The following is a 25,792-nucleotide window of genomic DNA, read 5'->3' as shown; positions in this document are numbered from 1 at the left end:
TTGTTCTTCACTATGACATATCCTCTTCTAGTAGCTGCACCTTCAGAAAACAGATTTCTTCGTAAATCAGGTACATACAACACATGCTCAAGTCTACATCTCTCCCATGTACCATTAACCTTCTTATCTATTAATACAGTTCCTTCGCCACATACCTTTATACTCTGCTTGTTGCCCAATTTAACGGAATTGTTGCATTGAGATTCGTTCAACTCGCAGAAGTATTCTCTCCTGTAGGTCATATGTTTCGATGCTCCACTATCTAAAATCCATGCGTCTTCATCATGTTCAGATGAGCAACCTTCTGCGCTGAACGCCATGTTGTTGGTTTTCTTCTCATTGTACCTTTTCTTAGGCATCCTGCATTCTCTTGCGAAATGACCCCTTTTGTTACAATTGTAGCACACGAATCTGTGAGTTCTTTGTTCTGACGTTGGTTCTGACGTCTTTTGTTTGTCCTCATTTCTAGGTTTAAAATTTCTTTTTGACGTAACTAACGGGTTTTCACTACTCGATTCATTGGCTAGGCTGGCTTCTTCGTCAACTAAACGCGACGTTAGAGTTTGTATGGTCTGACGATCTTCATCGAGTGACAACCATGCTTGTCTAAGAGAACGATACGTTGATGGCAACGTGCTTAGAATCTTCGTCATAATGGCGGTGTCACTTATTTTCTCACCCGTCTCTCGCAGCTGCTTTGCCAAACTTTCAACCTTTGACACGTGCTGTGCCATCGTGTCACTGGCACTATACGAGTATTGATAAAACTGCTCATGAATTAACATCTTGTTGTATTCTGACTTCTGTTCATAGATAGCTTCTAGTTTTGTCATCACTTGTTTTGCGGTTTCGCAGTTTTCTATTAACGATATCTGGTTTAAATCCATCGAAGAGGTTAAGATAAACATGGCCATACCATCATCTTTATCCCACTGCACTTGCGAACCGGCTTCTAAAGGTCTTGCCTTCTCTATATTTAATCCCTTCGCTCTTAATGCGCATTTCACTTGAAATTTCCATTGTTTGAAATTTCTTCCATCAAACTTCTCGATTTTCATTCCGTTTGAAACCTCCATTTTACGGTCACTTTTATATCGGAAATAATCCTTGCTCTTAACGAACTAATAATTAAAATATATGCCTAGTTATGTGCCTGGGCCCATAACCTATTGGGATTCGGCAATATTTTAATTAAAAGTCGTTAGATTTCTATAATATTTGTTTTATTTTTAAGAGCACAACTTGACAAGACATGACAAATTTTTCTAAGACAGAATCGCGCACGTTTGTGGAGACACTATCAAACAAAAGCGTTTACAAAGATATCTATCTTATAAATTTATTATTCAATAACAGACCAGCCCCGGTTTCACTAGCGTCGTGTTGTGACTACTTAGCGCGCGCGGGTAAAAAGAAGCCTATCATCATCATCATCATCATCTCAGCCATAGGACGTCCACTGCTGAACATAGGCCTCCCCCTTCGATCTCCACAGATACCTGTTGGAAGCGACCTGCATCCAGCGTCTTCCGGCGACCTTTATAAGGTCGTCTGTCTGTTTAAAAGAAGCCTATACTCTTCCTTGATTAAAAATTGTTAAAACCAGCAGTTATCTCTCGAGTAGTCTCGAAAAAAGCGCGTCAGCTTTATAATATTCAAGTTTCTCTTACCATGTTAGTGAGAAGTATCAAGAATTATTTATGTTCCAAACATACAATATACCTCATAGTAATCAAGCTAATTGTCTGCACGTTTCTCCAATTAGTTGTTATCTCGTAAATGACAAATATTAAAAGCTGAGACTGGGCCGAGAGAGATCGGCCAAAGTTCAAAGGTTGGAACCAAAGTTCATTAGTTATATCTTTTTAATGTGAAAATGATGTCATGGTTATGTGTAACTATTTATTTACGTAGTACTATATATACCAGTAATTTTAAAGGGGTAAGTTTGTATATAAAAATGTAGTTTTGGGTGTAAGTGTTTCTTATTGTCTTATAGTTCTAATAGACATTATTTTCATTAAACGAAAGGCATTATTTCCAAATCTAGTATCTAATCTACTATTTAAAAATGACAGATACCAATATTATCTTTGAAATCTTGCATTAATCCAGAATATTAAGAGTTGTGGTGGCCAAGTGAGAAACGGATCAAGCTCTAGAGAAACGAATATGAGTGTGTGTGAATGCTATCCGAAATCTTCAACCTATATTCTGATTGTGATTATCGCTCAATCCTTCCCTGTGTGAGAGGAGGCCGCAATCCACCACTGCTGGATTGCGGCCTCCTCTCGACTCTCGACAGTAAAAAGGCTGATGACAATGAATTCAGAATGCCATGTTTCTGATATTTTAGGATTATATGGAATAATAACAACTGTGTGTAAATGAAATAATCAGTCACTTTTTATCTTAAACTGTTTGATACTGTAGAATATTTCAGCTGATAATGTTTTTAATCTGTATGTACAGTAAAGATTAAAGAATGGCTTTATAAAAATGGAATATTACCGAGGGGTAATATAAATTGGTACTTAAATATATTTTTATAGTGTGATTTATGATTTGTTTGACTATTTTTGTTCATGAAACTGGTTAATTATAGCAACCTTCAACCCTTTTTAGTTAATTTTCATTTAATATTATACTGTCTCAGAACTGTTTTTGGACAAAAAATTTAAGGTTTGGGATAAGATAACTGATGTAAAAGCAATAGAAGTCTCCAGAAGATTTCCACTTAGGTATAATGTAAACGTTATAACTTATAGTTCGGCCATTCAGAGAATGCGTTCCTGACACGTCGCGATTGAACTGACGACGTAACTTTGCAATGGCGTTGCAGTTACGATAAAAATATTTTTGCTGGTTGTTTACCGTTTTAACAATTGAGGAGCATTAAAACAACGTCTGTGTAGAAACGGTTTTTCTCCGGACCCAGGGACCGATTTCAAAAATATTTGGATTTCATGTTAAGAGTGTAGTAAAGAACCTATTTTGACCACTCCCACTACTGGGCAAATGCCAAAGACTTTGTTAAGTGAATATCTAAGGAGAACATTTGAACCGGTTTTTCTCGGGACCCCTGGGACCGATTTCAAAAATATTTTAATTTCGTGTTAAGAGTGAAGTAAAGAACCAATTCCAAACACTCCTACTACTGGGCAAATGGCTCAGGCCTTGTAAAGTGACTCTTCATGGAGAATATTTGAACTGGTTTTCCTCGGGACCCCAGGGAGCGATTTCAAAAATATTTGCATTACGTGTTCAGAGTGCACTAAGGAACCCTCTGGAACTACTCCCACTGCTGGGCAAACTATGAGCCCAGACCCTGGCATTGTCCTTTCTCGAAAAATATCCATTACCTTGTAACAAGAGTGGTAGCGTTATAATCGGAGACCCACCCTCTACCAGATTTAACCACTTTTAGCCCCGTCCGCCTGCCAAACGATACTAAAGCCAACCCGATGAGGTTTACGTCCCGTCTACCTGGGGCCCGATTCTCCTAATTTTACATAAGCAACATTCGATTGACGTTCGACTCGATTCGACTGAGATCCGATCCCGACTCGATTACGATTGAAGCGTCTGTGGCATTCCGCTATTTTTTCTTTGAAATAAACGTTTTTATCCTTTTCTGTCATTCAATAATGAATCATTTTGTCTGCAAATGATTTACGATTGCAAAATGATTGTACAGCAAACTACCGTATAGACCAAAATTACCAAAATAGCAGACCAATCACACACCAATCAAATGTCAATCGAATACGATTGGTCTTTTATTAGTAGCAGAATGCCCGATATGGTTAAAACTGCTATTGCGATCATATTGCGATTCGATTTCTATTCGATTTTGACATTATTAACTTAGGAGAATCGGGCCCCTGGACGTATTATGAATTGCTGTTTTTATCAAATGATGAACATCGTTTCTTTCTTGATTGCCTTTTTTTAGTTAGTAAAATTAATGCTCAAATAAATACTCAATGCAACGACTTTTTTCTTTCTTTCTATTATGTTCAACGTGCGCACATGAATCTAGCTGCGGAGCGACTGAGTCAGATTGTACCATGAAAAATTGACAATAATATTGTGTATAGTTCGGCCATTCAGAGAATGCGTTCCTGACACGTCGCGATTGAACTGACGACGTAATAACATTCATTGATTATTGATATAATAATGTTGTTTTAATGCTCCTCAATTGTTAAAACGGTAAACAACCAGCAAAAATATTTTTATCGTAACTGCAACGCCATTGCAAAGTTACGTCGTCAGTTCAATCGCGACGTGTCAGGAACGCATTCTCTGAATGGCCGAACTATAGTGTGCGGGGATCATTTTATTGATGAAGATTTTGACAATCTTGCATTGACAATATTATTGAGTGTGTGCGGCTAGCCATACAGTAATTAAAATGAACTTATGTAATAGAGACATTCTGATTTTATAGTAGACTTTAATATTTATGAGACATCCTGGAATTCTAAGCTTTAGACCTTTCATAATAAAGCTTAAATTAGATTAGCTTTGGTCATCCAGTTAGAACTTTTTTGTATTTGGAATGTAGCATCCAAGTGGGAGACTGGCTGAATGGTGCAATGAGGTCAATATTTAGGTAAATTCTACGAATCTAAGTCTAGAAAGCAGTTTATACGCCTCTCTCTGTCATAATAATGCAGAATACGAGGTAACCGGTCGGCAAAAAAAAAATCCAAACAGAATCGGCAAATCGATACTTTTAACGTGTACATTTCTAGGTAGAAATGAGCCGTGACGAACGAAATTATAAAATAAAACTCAATTCAGCACTAATCACGGCCAGTTTCAGTAATAAATCTAAATTTGATTATAATCTTCTCACTTAACTTACACGTAATTATTTTTCTGAGATTTAAGGATATTATAGACTTACCTCGATTAAATTACACTGTATAGTCTTAAAAATGCACAATTATCACAACACTGAGCTAGATTAACATGCTTTTCTGAATTATTTTAATTTATTTTATTCGGATCTATTTTACTGTGCAAAAGTATGCGAATGACGTATCCACAGACTAAATAAACAGCCAGACCAGATAATTATAGATGATAAATCAGTTTACGGTTCAAAAAAAAAAAAGAATCGACTAAACTATAAGTATGATCAAGTAATCGCAAACGCGTTAAAACGGCTGAACCGATTGAGGCGTATTTGGCTTACAGAGGTTACCCTACTACTAGCAATACGATACCCTAGATAAGAGCAAAGGCTACGTTTTCAAGTAGCAGTGGAAAGATTTAATATTTATAATAAATTAAAATTATTTTTTGCGTATTCTTACATGGACAGGGTAAAATCGACTAAAAGTTACAGCACACTAAATTAATCAATGCTATTTGACAACGTCAGACTTGACGAATGACGCGAAAATGACTGACATTTATAATTTGTTTCCTTTTGTCTGATCGGTGTTCTTGCATTGTTTGTTTATTGAAAAACACTATTTTTGCTCATCATTTTCCATTGAAATAAAATACCTGGCGAACAAAACAATTCTAACAAGATGACGGCCGTAAATAACGCTCTAAGAAGTATCATAAATGGGGAGAAAGATTTTTGCTGTTTATGTATGAGCACCATACATGACAAACCGATTGGATTAGACGATGAAATTGTAGTCAATATAAATAATTATGAACATGAAATAGTAGTTTCAGAAGTGTTAAACTCTCTTTTTGATGAACAGGTGAGGTATTTCTTGTTTTCATTTCTCGTTCATAAATGCTGAATGAAAACACCAGTGTCCCTTTTCAAGTACCTAAATGCCTTTGTAAGATTTGTTTTGGTCAGTGGGTCGTCTTAGGTGTTTTTACATGATATGACTTTTTTATGAATGTCCAAGAATTAAAGAAACAGGATCCTTACTCGCCAGACATTGGTGGTTTAATTTTAAAATATTTAAAAAAATAAATAATAATAACTTTATTGATTTTCAGATGTGCAGCTACATAAGTACATTTGACACATTATGTGATCAATGCATAAGTTCTGCACTAAGTTCTTACAAATTCAAAATAAGCAGCGAAAGAAACGCTACATATCTAACAAACGTATTTGATGGCATCGCAAACAACTTTGAATATGCTACAAATGAATTATATGATGCTAAGTCTTTGTACGTCTCATTGAACCTTGAAGACTTCACAAGCAAACAATATTATGATACAAAAAAGATTAGCACTACAAGGGCAGCGTTACGCAGATACCGCACTTTAGACAACACACCAAAGACAAACGTAGAAGATTTAATCCTCAAAGCAATTAAAAAAGAAGAGGATGACGAAAAAGGTGAACGAAGAAAGAGGAAAAAACATAAAGTTGATATACCAACAAGAGATATGCTATGGGACAAAAATAATCCAGATCTATTTAGGTGTAAGGAGTGTTTTAAAGATTATCCCACGGTTTGGAATTTGAGAAACCATTTCATAAGAGTACATGCACCTAAGGTCTTTAGGTGTCCGGAATGTCCTAGAAGTTACGGGTCAGCAGCATTTCTAGAAGCACACAAGTTTGAAAGTCATTGCACTGTAGTTTGTAGTGAGTGTGGGAAAACTTTCTACAATCGGCACACTCTAAAAATGCATGAGATGGGTCATCACTTGTCCTTGGTCTGTCAGGACTGTGGCCGAGTTTACAAGAATAAGGGCACATTCAAAAAGCATATCGAGTTGAATGTCTGTGGACAAGAGTCTAGGGCTCATCCGTCTGAGGCTAAATTCACTTGTGATTACTGTGGGAAGAAATATACTCAAAAAGTATCTCTACGAGTTCACATACAGTATGAACATGGGAACTATAAGGCTCATATTTGCGAATGGTGCGGCAAGAAATTCTGGGCACAGAGCAGACTAAAAGCACACATAGTAAAACACACTAGAGAAAAAAACTTCCCTTGCTCAACTTGTGGACGCAAGTTTGTCAGTAAAGAGTCTTTATTGTACCATACAAGAACTCACACGGGTGAAAAACCATACAAATGTCCACATTGTGACAGCAGATTTCTTTCCGCTTCTCGTAGATCGGATCATGTGAAACGGCAACACTTAGGTGCAACTCTAGAATGCGATATATGTCACAGCAAATTTAATTCGAGAACATTCTTAATAAAACATAAAAAATCACATGCAAAGCCTAGTGATAGTACACTTAATTTTACTTACAAAGCTTTAGAAAGTAAGGAGGTGAAATTAAATTATAGAGATCAAATGAAAACTCTTTTGAAGACTGAACCAGAGACAAAAAGTAATCTATGGCAGATGGATGTGGTGAAGGTAGTTGGAGATTCTATTCCTGGTTTACAGAAAATTATAGAAGCTAGTGAGGCAAATTTAAATCAATTGACTAGGCAGGTCTATCATGATGAAGACAGTCAACAGTCTGAAGATGGAAAAGTGTATTTAGAAGTATCTGATGATACTGAAGACTATATTAAGATATTAGGAGTATAGAGTATATTATTACTTTTATATTTTGTTTGTTTGAATGTAATATCAAGTAATTTATGTGTTTTGGTTGATTGATGATTACACTATTAAAGTCCAAAGGAAACTGTTTTTATATTTCTTGAATAAATAATTTAAAACGTGTCCCAGGATCCGTTTCCCAAAAGTAATATTCCGAGTACTAACCTTCCCAAGTATCTTCCTACCGATCGTTTGTTATTATATAATTTTCAAGGAGTTTCGTATACCTAATCTTTATGCCTCGTAGACTGAACAACTACACAGTACACACCAGTATTTACGTAATAGAAGAGAATTTTTTTTAACAAAAGATATTCAATATTATTTCCTACCAATACCGCGTGTTAAATTGATGGCATCGAAAGAGATTTCTTGATTCGGCATAACGAGCTGTGGTGGCCTGTTGCGAACTTAAGGCTATATCTAAGGAGCCAGATCGTTCACGATAACCGTTGGAAAAGCATGCTTTTTCTTGCAGGAGACAGGCCAAAGGTCATTCTGTTGTACCGTATCTACGTAAAGGTCAGAGATCTATAAAAGACTAGGACGAGTAATAACGTTCCTTGGCTTCAAAGCAAATAAATAAAAAAAATAGAGTCAGCTGTTACCGCTGTCAGTGTCAAACTTTGTATATATTGTAGGTATTCAAACTTCTGGTATTCTTGAAAGCCTTTATTAATAGTTAAAGAAATACAATCACATTTTGTTAGGAATTATAACATTGTTCTCACTAGTTTTTACATCATGACAATTCACACCACAGTCATTCTTTTTCATAGACTAACAACCCTACATTTTTTAAATGTCATAGACTATAAATTCCTAACACCTTCTCCTATTTTTAATATATGAACATAAATTAAAAATACCTTATAATTACTTCAGAAACACATCAGTTTTCAAAACATTAACTTAAACAAGTTTTCAAAACATTAACTTAAACACTTCTAATTATAACTCTCAATTTACACAACAACTTTATCGCAATGAAATTTAAATTTTTCTTTATATAGTGGTTTCGTCAACATATCCGCTATCTGATAATTTGTAGGACAATATATAACATCTAAATATCCTTTCTTATAATTTTCGTGTATAAAATAAAATCTCACATCTATATGTTTAGATCTCTTGCTGAATGAACCTGTTTTAATCAATTGGATAGCACTCTGGTTATCAATATTCAAACTAATCTTAATACTGCTACCAATTAATTCACTTATAAAAGTCTTTAAGTATAAACACTCTTTAACGCAATCTGCTGCTGCTATATATTCCGCTTCAGTTGACGATAGACTTACTATCGGCTGTCTTTTGGAGCACCAAGCTATAGGTCCACCTGCCAACATTATTATGAACCCTGTTGTACTTCGTCTGGTCTCTGTACAACCTGCATAATCTGAGTCACAATATGCATGCAATCTTGTAATATCTTTCCCAGCATTATACAAAATCCCTTTATCTCTCGTTCCATTCAAGTACTTCAACACCTTCTTTACTGCTAATATGTCTTGCCTTGATGGATTTTCTACCTTTTTACTTGCTTCATTCACAGCTTGACTGATATCTGGTCTTGACCTGGTTGACAAATACAATAATCCACCAACTAGTTCTCTGTATGGGAAATTTGACGTAGCCACCTTAGATTCATTTTCCTTTCCCACAATGCATGGAGTATCTGCAGCTTTGGAATCATACATATTATATTTTCTAAGTAATTTTTCTGTATAATTCTGCTGATGCAACAAGATGCCTTGTTCTGATCTTTTTATTTCAAAACCTATATAGTTTTGAGGTTGTTCATATGTTTTTAAGATAAATTCTTTTTCCAATTGATGCAAGATCTGTAATAACTTTTCCTTGTCTTTTGATATGGCCAAACCGTCATCAACATATATAGCCAATATTATAGTTTTGTCTTCATTAAAAAACACACACTGATCCGACTTTGAAGCTCTCAGTCCAAGTTTCCTTAAAGTTTCTGTAAATCTTTTATTCCATGTCATTGGTGCCTGTTTTAGCCCATATAGTCCTTTCTTTAAATGACAAATTTTATTAGGCTGTCTTTCATATCCTTCAGGAATATACATAAATATGTCTTCCTTTAACTCGCCATACAAAAATGCTGTTTTCACATCAAAAGTTATCATTTCATATTCCTTTGAAGCAGCAATTGCTATTAATGATTTTATTGCTGATTGACTTACTACTGGACTATATATTTCTTGATAGTCAATGCTTTGCTGTTCGAAGCCTCTTGCTACAAGTCTTGCTTTGTAAGTACCATTTTCTTTTATACAAAATACCCATTTACTTGACAATATCTTGTGTCCTTTTGCTCTTCCTACATCAACTATTTCCCATGTATTGTTACTTTCCAATGATTCCTTCTCCGAATTTATGGCCTTCTCCCAATTATTCTTTTCAGCAGACTTCATGACTTCATCATACGTAAGTAATACATAATCTTGCAGGTAAGCTGGTTTTTTCCGTTGTCGTTTTGTATTTATAGTTTCTATAGTTTCTATCTCTGCAGTATTACTTTCTTTATTTTCATCATTTTCTACTTCATCAATAATATCTGGGATGTTATCTTCTATTACATTACTTTGTTGTTCTAACTCTTCTATTTCATAATAACTGTCATCACTTTCTTCTTCTTGATTTATTTCTTCTTCATTATTACCTGGTATTATTTCTGTTATCACCGAACTTCCTGTTTCTTCATATTTTTCTCCAATTTTCTTATTATTATTAATTATAACAATATCCCTTGCTATTTCAATTCTTCTTTCTTCTTTATTCCACAATCTATATCCATTATTAGTATATCCAATCATGATTAACTTTTTGCTTCTTGGATCTAGTTTCTTAATATTTGAATGTAATTGTTTAGCATATACTATTGAACCAAACTTGCATATATTAGATATATTAGGCCTTTTACCATGCCACATCTCATAAGGTGTCTTATTCTTCAAAGATTCACTTGGTAATCTATTTATAATATAAGTAGAACAGTATACAGCTTCACCCCACATTTCTTTATCTAACCCTGAATCAAATAGTAATGCTCTGGTTTTATCTAATAATGTTCGATTTAGTCTTTCTGCTTTACCATTTAGTTGTGGTGAGTATGGTACTGTATAATCTAGTTTTATTCCCTTTTCAGTACACCATTTTTTAAAATCATTGCTTGTGTATTCACCTCCATTATCGCATCTTATGGTAGATACCTTTTCTGTTCTCTCTCTTTCTGTTTCTTCTATATAATGTTTTAAATTTTCTTTAACTTCATTTTTATATTTAAGCAAGTATATTTTTGTAAAATGAGTATAATCATCCATGACGGTTAAAACATAACTATAGCCATCATACGTTTTGTTTTCGAACGGTCCACATACATCAGTATGTAATAATTGAAGTGGTCTACTGGCTCTGTTTCTTACTGTGTTAAATGGAAGTCTTGTTTGTTTAGCTTGTGTACAGATTTCACATTCGTCTATTTGCCTTAATCCATTTATTTTTATTCCATCTGCCACATCTGGTAATATATCTAGTATTTTCTTTCCTGGATGTCCAAGTCTTTGATGCCATTCTAAGGCAGTGCCATTTTCTTTCATTAACAGTGTTTTTTCTTGCATATTATTATCATCCAAATTAATTTTATATAAACCGTTTTCTTTTTTTCCTGTTAATATTAATTCTGACTCCTTATATATTTTTACATTATCTTTGGTAAATATAACCACTCCTTGATTGTTTGTAACTGCATTAACCGATAATAAATTTTGTGATAAGTCAGGAACAAGCAGGGTATTATTAAGAGTACATTTTTTTCCAATGACTTTACCAGTCCCTTTCACCTCTATTGTTTCTTCATTTGCAGTCAAAACAAATGATGGTTTGCATTCAAAAAATTTTAGTATGTCTACATTTTTGGTCATGTGTGCAGTACACCCAGAGTCTACAACAAATTCTTTCAGTTTTGGTTCTTGAATTTCACCGTTTGTAAAAAATGCCTTTTCTATTCTTTTGTTACTTTTTTCTTCATTCTCATTCTTATTCTTATTTTTGAAAAAACAATTTTCTTCTCTGTGATTAATTTTTTTACAGATTGAGCACTGTTTATTTTTAAACTTACAGTCTTTATCTTCATGGTTGTCCCTTTTGCAGATACTACAGGCTCTACAGTCTTTCTTCATGTGCCCTGTTTTGTTACATTTGAAACATTTTATTGCATTAAACTTTTTCTTTGATGTAGATGAAGATGTAGCTTGAAATGCTAGCTGCTTGTCACTTTCTTTTGCTTTCAACATTCGATTTTCTTCAGCCAGAAGTCTGTTTGTTAAATTTTGAAGGGTTTTCTTATCGTCTGCCATGCATTCCCAAGAAGTTATAAAATAGTTTAAATTATTTGGTAAACAGCTTAGTATTTTGGATATGACCATTTCATCATCTATTTTTGTTCCTAGCTGACTTATACGAAATTGTAAATTTTCTATTTCACTTATTAATTGGGAAAGCGATTGACTCTCTTGTTTCTTATATGTGAAAAACTCTTGTAATAATGCATCTTTGTTTCTTTGCTCAGAACCTTCGAATATTTCACATAATTTTACGTACATTTCACGTGCACTGTTACAATTAATTATGTGACCTTTTAGTTTCTTATCAATACTGCTTATGATAATTCTTTGCACCTGAGCATCTTTGATACTGAAGTCACTTTTCTTGTCATCTTCTTTTGTTTGTGCAATTGTTTTTGCAAGATTTGCCGCTTTTAAGTGTATATTGAATTCAAATTTCCACAATAAAAATGTTTCCGCATCTTTTAATTTTTCTATCTGTATTATCTCAGGTTTTTCCATTTTTTAGTTTTTCACCGTTTTTTATTTTCTTCCTTGTTATTACTGTTTTTTAGTTTTTTTTTTTTTTCACTTGTTTTTTATGTTGGGTTTTTCATTACCCAATCCCGGTTTTTTTAATTTTTTCTTCTCGGGCGTTCTGGGCCCATAACCTATTGTAGGTATTCAAACTTCTGGTATTCTTGAAAGCCTTTATTAATAGTTAAAGAAATACAATCACATTTTGTTAGGAATTATAACATTGTTCTCACTAGTTTTTACATCATGACAATTCACACCACAGTCATTCTTTTTCATAGACTAACAACCCTACATTTTTTAAATGTCATAGACTATAAATTCCTAACAGTATATACCATGTATATACTGATATACTGTTGTATGTCATCGTACGTTGTCCAATTTCTTCAAACTTCTAGGATTTTGAAGAAATATTGAAAACAAAGAGACTATTAATGAAATAAAACGATAACCGGCTTCTTGTATATACAATGACGTTCCTAGAAGACACGTTGATTATTTTAATATCGCAGGTGAGACCTATAAATGTAAACATTGTAAGAGGTTATGCGTTAAAAATCTTTCGATATATATTTTTTTTTATAATGATCTTCGTTAGACGAAAGTTTGGTTTCGCATTTCTATGTCCATGGCGAATACTATTACTACCTGTATATATAAAAGCTCGTGCAGTAAATTTAGTAGTTTTTTCTTGCTTTGGCCTTGTCGGCAAATCTACATTTTTTACGAAGATATATCATAGAATATTTGACTGAGCTAGCTGGTATGCTTCGCATTTTGTCCTATCTTCGGCACTTTAAAGTTTTATCAATCTATCTAAGTGTAGCTGATACAACTATTCTATGACACTTGACACAGAAATGTACCTTCAACAATATTTGTTTTTGAAACTGCCATTTTTAAAACAAATACCTAATATTGTTCACCATCATATGTATTACTAACTAGATAATTTTCCTGTTTCCAGATAGTATTCTTCGTAGGCGGCTGGATATTCTTTGTGAAGCAGCTGTTCCGAGACTATGAGGTGCATCACTTGCTAGTGCAGCTTATATTCTCCGTGACGTTTGCACTCAGCTGCACCATGTTCGAGCTGATTATCTTTGAAATCATTGATTATCTTGATTCTAGGTGAGCTGGTCATTATTTGTATTATTTGAAGGTTATTGAATGAGTACTTATTTAAGTGCTATCAGAATGGGGTTAACATCTGAATTGAGAACCTCCCCCTTTTTGGGAAGTTAGTTAAAAAGTATTTAAATTCTAACTAGATTTTCATCATGAAAACGAATAAAACATTCTCATTTATCTGGATTATTACATTTTATAATGTTTTATTAGATAGTCTTAAAAGCAAAAATCATAATTGTTATTAAGATACAATCTACCTTTGATTACCTTCACTCATAAGTTAACAATAAAATTAGCAAAATATAATTCTGACAATACAATGATCTTCAATAACTTTTAAATTGCAATTTTTCACAAAATGTAAGAGGTGTAAATGTCGATAATCTTGTATTAGATCGAACAAAACCTCCGATTATGACATTTCTTAGTTCAGTTTGTCTGTATTCAAATTGAACCCTTTCATTAAATTATTGTGTTCATCTTTAATTCTAGCTCCCGATATTTCCACTGGAACATGGGTCTCTATTCCTTGCTGTTCATGGTGATAGCATTAATACCATTTTATATAGCATACTTTTGTATCAGCAATATTCGTTTTGGTGAGTAAAACTTATCATCACTATAAGACGACTAGCTTCTGCCAGTTGTTTTACCCACATCGCACGGGAACTACTTCTGGCACAAATATCCTATAGCTTTCCTCAATAAATGGGCTAATTATCACTGAAAGAAATGTTCAAACAAATGAACAAAGTCTTCAACTTTATAAAATAAGTATAGATTTAATATCCCACTGATGGGCTCCCACCTTTCCTCTAGTAAACTTATAATTACAAAAAACAAATGTAGATTCCATACTAAAACCAAACCAAGATTTTATTAGAATACTTTCTTAATCCTTCTTATTTTCATTTCAGTTTCTCAAAATATGATAAGGCCATTGACCATGTTTGTGTGGTTCATATATTTGTACTTCTTCTGGAAGATTGGAGACCCATTTCCTATTCTAAGTCCAAAACAAGTAAGTAATAGCTTTATTTAGAATTCGGCCAGCGATATTACCTGCCAGTAACCAGTGGGAAATGTGTTCCTGAGATTAGCGCGCTTATACAAACGAACACTTCATTTTTATAATATAAGTACAGATAAAATAACACATTGATTTTTCGCTTAGGAAACCCTTGCTTCACAAATACAATAATTGAGTATTTAGTCCTGATGAATGAACAAGTGAATGAATTATTTCTGAGAACCAAGTAAAACTAAATCTTATGTAATATGTTTCAGGGTATATTTTCAATAGAGCAGGGTGTCTCTCGAATAGGAGTGATTGGTGTTACAGTAATGGCGTTACTATCTGGATTTGGTGCTGTCAATTACCCGTATACTTCTATGGCTATATTTATAAGGTACCTCCTAAATACCCCTTTGTGTACCTAATAATTACCCTTATTCAATACTCCTCTTTTTTCTTCCTTATGTACTCTCTTATATCTTCCTTATGGACTCCCATTATAAAGTCTCTTATCTATTTCACCTAAATTCTCGCTTATGTACGTCATTACATGTATAATCACTTAATAAGCATTCCCTTTGTACATTTTTTCTTTCAGAGTCAAAGTTAATAAACGTGAATTTTCAACCATATCAGATGAATATACCCACAATTGTTTTTATGACTAGATCCAACCCTGCTTTGAATGGATAATAATGGTTGAAGCTTTTGTTCCAAATAATATCATTTTTTTTTATAATATTTCAGACCAGTAACCCAATCAGATGTTCTATCAATAGAAAAAAAATTGCTTCAAACCATGGACATGATATTAGTGAAAAAGAAAAGGATAGCATTAGCCGAAGCCAACAGTATGGGAGCGAGACAGCAATACAATATGTTGGATCAGAGTAATGTAAAGAATAGAGGAGGATTTTGGACTAATATTTTGTCTAGTGTCGGCAGTATTGCTAATCCTTTGGGTCATGGAAGTGAAAGTAAGTATTTTATGGTTTTCTTAATATTATGTATTGAAAGGTCGACATCGGCTTCTATAACACTGTTCTTGCTTATCCAATATCTGGCGGAGCGAAACAATTATACCAATTAGTTATAAGAAGGTAGATCGTAAGCTAGTGATAAGTAAACAATCTTTGTTTATCTAGAACTGGGCGATGTGGTCGCTAACGACAAAGCCCTTTAAATAAATAAAAAAAAATTGTATTGAAAGGTTATTAACTATTGTTTTCATTAATTTAGTTGGTTCTGTATTTCTAAATAAATCGAAAAATTATGATTTCTTTCATACTGGTCAAGCTTACACACATATAAGCAAATTATTGGTTTAAAAACAATTTATCTTTTGCACCAAACAAAATTAGTGGTTGGATTTATTTTAAAAAGAATTCCCAAAAAGAAGGATATTTTCCACAGCTTTTTACCTATATTTTCTCTATAAAGCTATCTTGATATTCACATTAATAAACAAGACGAAAAAATATACAAATCAAAACTACAAATAGATATAAAGTGCAATGAGTCAAAAAAATATACAAATCAAAACTACAAATAGATATAAAGTGCAATGAGTCAAAAAAATATACAAATCAAAACTACAAATAGATTAAAGTGCAATGAGTCAAAAAAATATACAAATCAAAACTACAAATAGATATAAAGTGCAATGAGTCAAAAAAATATACAAATCAAAACTACAAATAGATATAAAGTGCAATGAGTCAAAAAAATATACAAATCAAAACTACAAATAGATATAAAGTGCAATGAGTCAAAAAAATATACAAATCAAAACTACAAATAGATATAAAGTGCAATGAGTCAAAAAAATATACAAATCAAAACTACAAATAGATATAAAGTGCAATGAGTCAAAAAAAAAACTAATTCATAACTTTAATATCAATAAGTACGTAATCAAATGATGACTACTTTAGACCCAAGCTCCACAAAAAGGTGGCAGAATAGTTTATAAACACTTACAAAATTTCTCAGGGTTGCTATAAATGGGCGGGGAGTTTGTTAAATGAAATTGCATTGATTGTTTAAAAACTTCTCCAATGACCCATATTATATCTACTTTCAGACATCACCCAACTCCGTCAAGAGATATCAGGCCTAGAAGAGCTGAGTCGCCAACTGTTCTTAGAAGCCCACGATGCCAGAACTATGCGGGAGAAGATAGAGTGGTCCAATACCTTCCAGGGGAAGTACTTCAACTTCCTCGGCTATTTCTTCTCGTTGTACTGCGTTTGGAAGATTTTTATTGTGAGTATATTTAAAAAAATGCGAATGGATAGAGTGAGGAATGAGTATATAAAAGGAAGTTTGAAAGTAGCGCCGGTATCAGAAAAACTTCCCGGAAACCGGCTGCCATGGTATGGGCATGTGATGCGGAGGAATGAGAGTCATGTTGTGAGGAAGATGATGAGTATGAATGTGGACGGATATAGTGGAAGAGGAAGACCAAAGAAACAATGGATGGATTGTGTGAAAGTAGATATGGTAAGAAAGAATGTTACTTGTGAGATGACGGCAGATAGAAGAGTATGAAAGGAGAAAACATGCTGCGCCGACCCCAAATAAAATTGGGATAAGGGCAGGAGGATGATGATTTAAAAAAATATATATCTTGGAAGATAATCTATGTACCTATACAAAAACCTATGTAAGTTTTTTTTCCTTTGTGTTTTTAATCTGCTATCAGTCTACTCAGACTATGATCAGATGCGTGGAGATACTAAATGTAATGTAAGAAAAAATCTCTCGTTGTAAGTTGATAACTCAAGAACGGTTTCACCCATCTAGACTGAATGTTTAGGCTTTTCGGACTATGTAGTAAGTAGATGGTTTATGTAAAGTTTGCACAAAATCGGTCGAGCGGTTCATTATTTATTTACGAATGTAGCGAAGCACGTACCGGGCCACTAGTCATTACTATACATGCGAAAACGTTTATTTTTTTGTGCTTTTGTTTGTTGAGTTTCACTCATTTTTTTAGCATTGCTTATCTAAAAATTGAAACGGGACCTATTACTAAGACTTCACTGTCCGTCTTTCATTTGGATTGTTACTGCTATAACAACAAATACTGTAAACTATCCCTACTAATATTATAAATGCGACAGTAACTCTGTCTGTCTGTCTGTTACGCTTTCACGTCTAAACTACTGAGTTAACCTTGAGAAAGAACATAGGATAGTTTTTATCCCGGACTTTTGAAGAATTCTCTTGGAAACGCGATATAACCGAACTCTACGCGGGCGAAGCCGCGGGCGGAAGCTAGTAATAATAAAATATATATTTACGGGGGCTACACAACAAAGGTGCATTTTATAGATGAAACGGTGCCCTTTGGTTGTGACACCGACTCTCACTTGGCCGGTTTTTTGGTCCTAGGTCTAGGACCAAATATCCAGTCACCCTATCGATTTTCAAGCATTTCTATAGGCACTGACCAGACATATGCCCAGCCAGCGCCCTTTCAAGATAAATCTTGTTTCTTATTACAGGACGTCTTAAACGTATGAAATATTTGGCGTCGGACTCGAGCCCCTATGTGTCACGGTAACCAAACCATAGCGCGATCTAATTTTTCCACTAACGCCATCTATCGAGCGAGGTGGTCAACTTTTGCACTTGAGTAAAATCCTACTTATATTATAAATGTGAAAGTTTGTGAGAATGTATGGATGTATGTTTGTTATTAAATCACGCAAAAACGGCTGGACCGATTTGATTGAAATTTGGTATGTAGATAGGTAATACCCTGGATTAACACATAGGCTACTTTTTATCAACACACCACGCGGGCGAAGCCGCTGGCGGAAGCTAGTATACCGATATATTGTTTGCCTAATTTGTGCCAATCGGTTTTTTTTTAATAATAGTATACAATTTCATTTTTAAAATATGAAATTGTATTTTTGACAATCTATACTAATATTATAAAGCTGAAGAGTTTGTTTGTTTGAACGCGCTAATCTCATATACTGGTCCGATTTGAACATTTCTTTCAGTGTTAGATAGCCCATTTATCGAGGAAGGCTATAGGCTACTTTTTATCCCGGTACGGGAAGTAGTTCCCACGGGATGCGGGTGAAACCGCTGGCAGAAGCTAGTAATTATAATATTGAGTATTTTTTTCACTGTCAATTTCGCCAAAAGAAGGTTTATCCTCGAAATATTGAATGTTAACATTAATTAAATGCGAAAAAGTGATTTTTTTAAATATAATAGGTCTAATGACCGTTCCCAATTACCTATCTATCAATGTGCTTACTGTAGATAGGAATTAGTCTCGCGACTTGTATGGGGCTAATATCGAAATTCTATCTACGGTTAACGAATCAACCGATAGGTAGAATTGGGACTAAACTGAACTGATCCTAATCTTTTTCCAATATGTTCTGTAGGCACTGACCAGACAAATTGCCCAGTCAGCGCCTTTTCAAGATAAATCTTGTTTCTTTTAACAGAAAGCCTAAAACGTACGCAATACGCGGCGTCGAACTCGAGCCCCTATGTGTCGCGGTAACGAAACCATAGCGCGATCTAATTTTTCCACTAACGCCATCTATCGAGCGAGTTGGTAAACTTTTTTATTTGAGTACAGTATGTGCGATGCGAGTATTTTATTTTTTGACCGAGTATATCAAAAGTACCAATCAGTTTATATTTCTTATATTAATATTTTTTTCTAAGATTTTTTTTTTCTTATAATTTTCGTCTAGAGCTGACTTATAATCAAAATACTGATACGTTACAAAATTAAACTTAGTGTGGCAAACATTTGGTACTCGGCCGATTTTTAATATTTTCATACACACACTATAGTCATTAAAAGCCTTTGAAATACACGTAAAGTCCTTAAAACCAAGATTTCGCATAAGTGTCCGCTTTTTTGCAAAAGATAGTATATATGTGGGCGTAGCTGTCCCACTGGTGGGCAAAGGCAATTTTTTGGTAATAAAAAAATAATAAAAAAGGATGTTCCGTTTTACCTGTATGTAATGTTTATGAGCGATTATCTCATCGTTTCGTAATACCGCATCATAATATTTGTCAGAGTTTGAAGTTTTTAATTATAGGTACTTATTATTGAAGTCGTTTTTTTAACCAAGTTTTTTACTTGTTCCAGTCAACAATAAACATAGTATTCGACCGGGTCGGCAAAAAAGACCCCGTGACCCGCGGCCTAGAGATAGTCGTCCACTGGCTCGGCTGGCACATTGACGTCGCCTTCTGGTCGCAGCACGTGTCCTTCATACTGGTCGGCTGCATCGTGCTGACCAGCATCCGAGGACTGTTGCTGACACTCACCAAGGTGTGTATACTAGCTGCGTCACCCACGGCCTAGATAGTCAATGCTGATGGTATCATTATTCTATATGGACCCTATCTGAATCGTTAAGAAGCGACTGCCTATCTGACTTTCTCGTAAAGCGAGAGCCTATCTGACCCCCTCATGATGAAGCTATCTGATCTCATGCAGCGACTGCCTATCTGGCCTTATGATGTGAATGCCTATCTGACCTCCTCGTGAGGCGACTGCCTATCTGACCTCCTCGTGAAGCGACTGCCTATCTGACCTCCTTATGAAGTGAATGCCTATCTGACCTCAACCCAGTTACCCGGGAACTCGATACTCCGTTGCTATAATAAAATTTTAATAATAATAACCATTTTCTGTTAGATAATTTTAGTAGAGCTTACCAGACTAACAAACCTCTTTCTTTTCCAGTTCTTCTACAAGATATCATCATCGAAATCTTCGAACATCATTGTCTTAATTCTAGCTCAAATAATGGGCATGTATTTCTGTTCGTCGGTTTTGCTCATGCGTATGAATATGCCTCCGGAATACCGTATCATCATAACTCAAGTTTTAGGAGATCTACAGTTTAACTTCTACCATAGATGGTTCGATGTGATATTTCTAGTTAGTGCGCTGTCTAGTATATTTACTCTGTATTTAGCTCATAAGCAACCGTCTGTGAGTTAGTTTTGTAGGTTAAGTTCAGAATGTTAAATTGTTAGGTTTTGTCTTGTTGTGTCTTTTCAAGGCAAAAGGTGTGTAAAATAATGTTTGAGTGAGTTGCCATTGGTGTAAAAAAGTGTAATATTTACATTATTCGTTTGAAGTTGTGTAATTTACTATTGGCTACACTCGCTAACTAAAAAAAAACTAAAAAAAAGGGTTATGATGATGCACTAAAAAACTGATTTCCGTAACTTTCTAATAACAAACTTTTTTGTTATTATTTTTTTTTCTTTCAGTGTAAATGTAAATAAAAGATATTTTTCGTTACAAATGGGATTTAGCCTCTTTATAATTATGTGCACTTTCTGAATGATACTAAAATTCTTGAGTATTTGTTTCAATGAAATTGTTAAATAATATTGGCCATGTGTTACCTAAAGGTTTAAAGCACTGTGTGATCAAACGTATGTTGGGCTGTATGACAAATTATTTATAAAGAAACTGCTTTTTTCTTTTTGCTACTTGCTTATTACATAGATCTAAGATTATAACGCACACTTATCCTCCCAAAAGACCTATGTTAATTATATTATCTGTCTACTTAAATATCTTTTTGAGTTCCACTAAATATTTCCTAGATCTTATGAACTTATCTTTGTCGTAAAAATAATGAATTTCTTATTTTTGTGAATTGTGTAAGTTGATTGCTGATTTATAATCTAACCTCGAAATTCTGAAACATTACATAAAATTAAGTTTTACTAAAAAATATTTCTTTTGTGACAGAGAAAATATTGTTGGACGTTTGATGTACTCCTTAATATTGAGTGATGTTTCAGTATTTGGAAATAAGTCATGAAATAAATAAAAGCAATACCTAACAAAAATGATTTCCTAAAAACATGTTACATATTAGTTTTAAGTACGAATAGTTTTGTTAAGACTGATAAAACTTAAAATTAAGGAAAAATAAAACTCCACGAAGTTTACAATTAAATAGTTTTATTTAACAATTTTATTTATTTATTTATCTTACATAAACTATATCGAAATAGTTAAAAATAGAAAAGTTTACATGGAAAGGCCACCTTAAGTTACATTTACTTAAGAAATAGATAAAGTATCTCTTTTTTTCTAAAAGTAATTTATTTATTTAGAAATTTCGAGAATTTGAACTTTACGATTGAAGCTATTTGATAGATATTTTCTTTTTTAAATCGATTTTAGTAAAGATTCGTGTACTTTGGATTTATTGCACAACCACGATTTACTAAGGTACTTTATTTGTAACTTTCAGACAAGCATAACAGCAATTCAAGTAAAAATATCAAATTCCCACTTTATTAAAATATCTTATTTAAACTTCAAAAGCGCACAATTATTTACAAAACCATAGACAAAACAACGAATCTTTTTAAAACCATAGACGTTTGGTGTTGCTTGAGCATAAATATCAGATTGCTACTGTAGGCGAGTGTTGCCATGCTTGGGTAGTTTATTCTCCCATTAGGTCTTCGTATTGTTTTCGGAAACAATCTCCCACGGGGAAGAAGTCCCAACATCTTTGTGTGTACATGTTCCAGACGTAGGTTTCTTGACCTGGGGACAGAAAGTAGGTATAGGTTTTAGTGATTTTTAATAAAAAATGGGTGTTTTTAATTTCTTGTAACTTAAATGAGGCAGGTAAGTAAATAAGAAAGTATTGGCGTCAGAAATTATTGTTAAAATTACTTTTTACTGTGTTCAAAATTGATTTATATTCGTTCAGAAAAAGGTATAAAACGTTATCCAACTAAGTATATTAAAAATAACCTCTTTGAGACAAAACGGTATCGAACAATTTTTGACTAAATTAGGTAGGTAATAAAAAATACGTGCAGATCGTGACACATTTTGGAAAAAATAAAATAGTAAATCCCGCATTTCACTGAAGTTTTCTTAAATAAAAGAAAATTTAAACATACCTGTATACTCCGTGTCGGGTTTATTAATAAGATGCATGAGGAAGAACATGTAGTTCGCTAGATTATGTTCTCTCTGCACGTGAGTGTCGAACCCGTGCGGCACCTGTGTAAAACATGATGATATATAAACATCTACATTAAGAACATACTCTTTTTTGGGAAGTTGGTAAATAAAATTATTATGTTATAATTAATGGTGTTCAATGGACCCATTTAATGGTAAAATTAAATATAGTTAACATTAATTTTTCTCAAGCACATACAAAATGTGTATCCCGAATTGAGTTTTTGAAGTCTATTGAGATCTGTGGTTCCGTATGAGGCTATTTATTGAAGAAAATTATTAAGTTTTCGAATCTTGAGGCTAACCAGAAATGCTCATATTCTGACCATTTCAGATCAAGTAGACAAACGTTTTCTCTCCACTCCTTGTCTCCAAAATACCTACTTAAGTCTTTCACCTCTCAAGTTTTGTCCCATATTCGAAACAAAATATACTCTCCCAAAATACGAACTTTATCAAAATAGTCTTTATTGATGCCGCATATGAAGCAGTTGGACTCCATGTCTTCCTTCACGGACTCCAACTGGTCACGCAGCTCTCCGAACGCGTCGATGATCAGACCTGAAATAGTACATTATTTATGGTAGGTACATGGAGAACAAAATAATAAAATCAAAAACCGTTTATTCAAACTTGACTGCAAAACAGAACTTTTCGATTCCAATATTTATTCATTGATTATTTACTAGCCGTTTTCCCAGTTTCACCGGCGTCCCGTGGGAACAACTGCTCGTACTGGGATAGAATATAGGCTACGGTACTCTGGAAGAGTGTAGATTTCCCATAGTGAAATAATTTTTCAAATCGTTTTAATAGTTTCGGAGCCTAGTGTAAAAAAAAAGTCTTTATAATATTAGTGTAGACATAGGGGTGCGTCTACACGGTGCATGTAGCTGGAGCAAGTCATAAACAAGTGAAAAGAGCACGCGGGTGGGTATCTTGCTCTGGTACATGCGCGAGTCGCTGGACCCGCACGGTTTTAAAATGTATGTAACGGCTGAATGCACCGTGTAGATGCACCTTTATTTCTCCAACTTACCCTGGAGAATAGCGAGCAGGATGACGATGATGAAGAAGAAGAAGGATATGTCGAAGATGATGCGGTACACCTCGGAGTCGTCTCCGTCGGGCGGCTCCAGCTCGTCTCCGATACCACCACCAGCTCTCACGCCTTTGTACAGGTTGAAAACGAAGCACTGGGGAGAAGAGTGAGGGGTTATTTTCAGGGCCGTCTTTAAACTATTTGAGGCCCTGGGCACATTAGGATCATGGGGCCCCTATGACCTTGAGAAAACACTATTTAGTTATAATATAAACTCTTTTGCAAAAAAAACGGGCACCTATGCGAAATCCTAGATTTAAAGCCTTACGTGTATTTCAAAGGGTATTATAGTAGGTATGTTTCTAGCATAAAAAGGGTTAGCCAAGCACGCGTGAGAGTGTATTCTTTTGAATTTTGTACATTTGCAGTGGCGGCGTAGCATCGGGTGGTACCCGGGGCGGACTACCTATTGAGCACCCCCCAAAACAAACGACAGAATATAATCACGGACTAAATTTCAAAAGTAAAGTACTTAAAAATTGTGTAGAAATCATTCATGGTGCTTTTTGCTAGGTTTAACATAAAGAAGCTGGAGACAGATCAGAATTTGAAATCACTGCAAACTTAAGCGCTAGCGAAGCGAGCCCGTAATTTTTGTGTTTTAGGACATAAAGAACCTAGACATGATTTACGAAAAGTAGCGCAAAGGGAAAAAGCCGCGAGCGCAGCGAGCGCGAAATTTTTAAATTTGGGACAAAGCACCCAAACAAGTGTAAAAAAAACCACTGTAAAGAGAAGAAGCCGCGAGCGTAGCGAGCACGAATTTTTCGAGTTTTGGGACACAAAAGTCCTCCACCTCCTAAACAACTTAGAAATCGGCAGCGTAGAGCGTCAGTTGTTTTTGCTACTTCGGTCTTTAACTTTTTGTTAGACTGAGGACTCAAACAGTAAGCGCAGAATGAATCAGACATTACCTATTAAAAAATCGCAAACGAAGCGAGCGGATTTTTTTTAATAATTTTGGGGAATTAATTTAAGTAATCCATGACAGCCGGACTGGCACCCCTCTCAGTGACGCATCGACGTCTTGCGCATGCACTGTTGTAGTTTAGTTTAAAAATTGAATAGTGTGCAGTGACTGGTAGTGAACCTAGGCTTCGCAGATTAGAATGGCACCCTCACTTGTCCCTTCTGCCGGCGCTATCCTGGTCGTGCACATATGTGCCGACCGAGATTCCCCCCCCCCCCCCACCTTACTAAGAAATTGAAATACATTTGCTAAGAAATTGGTTAAACACTGTTTTGGACTAATTGCTAGCAGAAAGTTCGTCAGTGTTTTGAAGTGATTTTCAGAAAAATGATAATGCAGTTTTAATTAATGTACATTTTTGTTAGACCAAAACATTTTTGAAAAACTGCGTATTAAAATTTGATAAAATTTTCACCTGTTCTAAATGGGCTATACTGATGATTGATGGCAATGTTAAGAGTTTCGGTATTTTAGTGTAAAGAGCTCTATCGTTTAGATATTGTACCCACGTGTTTTAAAATATCGCTCTTTCATAATTAAACACCATTTAGAGGAGAATCAGTATTTTGGGCTGCGACAAAACCAATTTAAAGTAAGCAGTGCCGATCACATTATCATCAGATTTTTCAAAATTAATGTTTTTCGGTAATACCTAAATATCGGTTTAACATTTGGTAATCTGGCAGGAACTAGGGGGCCCCATTCGATCCCGGGGCCCTGGGCACTTGCCCATAGTGCCCAGTGGAGAAGAGGGGCCTGGTTATTTTCATTACATTATCTTATACATTTTACATCCGCAAGGATGTACCTAACCACGAACGTGACTGAGTTATGCTTGTGTGTAAGTATACAAGCACTTATATAATAATACCCTTATGATCTGCCTTACGTTCTCTCTAATATATTGCCTCATATACACCCTATGTACTCCTTTCTGTCCTTCCTCTATGTAATCCCTTGGATTATCCTCCAAAGTACTTCCTTACCTATATACTCCCCAAAGAACTCTCTTACGTACCAACCTTATCTTCTCCTTCATACGATTCCTTATGTATCCCCCAAAGTACTCAATTATGTGCTCCCCCAAAGTACTCCCTTATTTACTCCCCCAGAGTACTCTCTTATGAACTCCCCCAATGTACTCCCTATATTCAGTTTGTTTAAT

At 34.6% G+C, this 25,792-nt stretch overlaps 4 protein-coding genes across 29 annotated transcripts in view; 2 read left to right on the top strand and 2 right to left on the bottom strand.

Moving 5' to 3' along the window:
* The window catches only part of LOC124643157 (glycerol kinase-like), a 40,158-nt gene extending 35,091 nt beyond the window's left edge, over nucleotides 1–5,067 (bottom strand). Inside the window, exon 1 of the mRNA XM_047182033.1 lies at nucleotides 4,916–5,067. The gene's annotated coding sequence lies outside the window, so the exon portion shown is untranslated. The remainder of the gene's footprint in view (nucleotides 1–4,915) is intronic.
* A 340-nt stretch (nucleotides 5,068–5,407) lies between these two features.
* LOC124643158 (zinc finger protein 2-like) lies at nucleotides 5,408–7,608 on the top strand. The gene is made up of 2 exons (XM_047182035.1): nucleotides 5,408–5,732; nucleotides 5,983–7,608. Exons 1-2 carry the CDS (start codon nucleotides 5,550–5,552, stop codon nucleotides 7,495–7,497), a joined length of 1,698 nt encoding a protein of 565 aa, XP_047037991.1. The 5' UTR covers nucleotides 5,408–5,549; the 3' UTR covers nucleotides 7,498–7,608.
* Nucleotides 7,609–12,756: 5,148 nt separating this feature from the next.
* Nucleotides 12,757–21,519, top strand: LOC124642853 (Golgi pH regulator). The gene is made up of 9 exons (XM_047181601.1): nucleotides 12,757–12,913; nucleotides 13,369–13,532; nucleotides 14,025–14,131; nucleotides 14,450–14,553; nucleotides 14,820–14,941; nucleotides 15,295–15,524; nucleotides 16,631–16,812; nucleotides 19,685–19,870; nucleotides 20,288–21,519. The coding sequence occupies exons 1-9, from the start codon at nucleotides 12,872–12,874 to the stop codon at nucleotides 20,546–20,548; spliced, it is 1,398 nt and encodes a 465-aa protein (XP_047037557.1). The 5' UTR covers nucleotides 12,757–12,871; the 3' UTR covers nucleotides 20,549–21,519.
* The window catches only part of LOC124642850 (ryanodine receptor), a 224,686-nt gene continuing 220,406 nt past the window's right edge, over nucleotides 21,513–25,792 (bottom strand). For all 26 annotated transcript variants that reach the window (XM_047181570.1, XM_047181580.1, XM_047181574.1 and 23 more), the window contains 4 exons: nucleotides 23,595–23,751; nucleotides 23,007–23,116; nucleotides 22,492–22,594; nucleotides 21,513–22,126 (listed from right to left, as the gene is read on the bottom strand). In XM_047181570.1, the coding sequence (XP_047037526.1) occupies nucleotides 22,023–22,126; nucleotides 22,492–22,594; nucleotides 23,007–23,116; nucleotides 23,595–23,751 (474 nt within the window). In that variant the 3' untranslated portion in view covers nucleotides 21,513–22,022. The remainder of the gene's footprint in view (nucleotides 22,127–22,491; nucleotides 22,595–23,006; nucleotides 23,117–23,594; nucleotides 23,752–25,792) is intronic.

The sequence above is a fragment of the Helicoverpa zea genome, chromosome 26, assembly GCF_022581195.2.
Source record: "Helicoverpa zea isolate HzStark_Cry1AcR chromosome 26, ilHelZeax1.1, whole genome shotgun sequence".
Lineage (NCBI taxonomy): Eukaryota > Metazoa > Arthropoda > Insecta > Lepidoptera > Noctuidae > Helicoverpa > Helicoverpa zea.
Note: the sequence above shows the minus strand (reverse complement) of the source record. Positions and strands in the feature narration are given on the sequence as shown.

Excerpts from the sequence above, each read along its gene's own strand:
- LOC124643158 (XM_047182035.1), top strand. The coding sequence starts at position 5,550 with ATGACGGCCGTAAATAACGCTCTAAGAAGTATCATAAATGGGGAGAAA. Across the intron at positions 5,733-5,982 it reads ACTCTCTTTTTGATGAACAG|ATGTGCAGCTACATAAGTAC; the intron begins GTGAGGTATTTC and ends ATTGATTTTCAG.
- LOC124642853 (XM_047181601.1), top strand. The coding sequence starts at position 12,872 with ATGACGTTCCTAGAAGACACGTTGATTATTTTAATATCGCAG. Across the intron at positions 14,942-15,294 it reads TCTATGGCTATATTTATAAG|ACCAGTAACCCAATCAGATG; the intron begins GTACCTCCTAAA and ends ATAATATTTCAG. Across the intron at positions 15,525-16,630 it reads TTTGGGTCATGGAAGTGAAA|ACATCACCCAACTCCGTCAA; the intron begins GTAAGTATTTTA and ends ATCTACTTTCAG.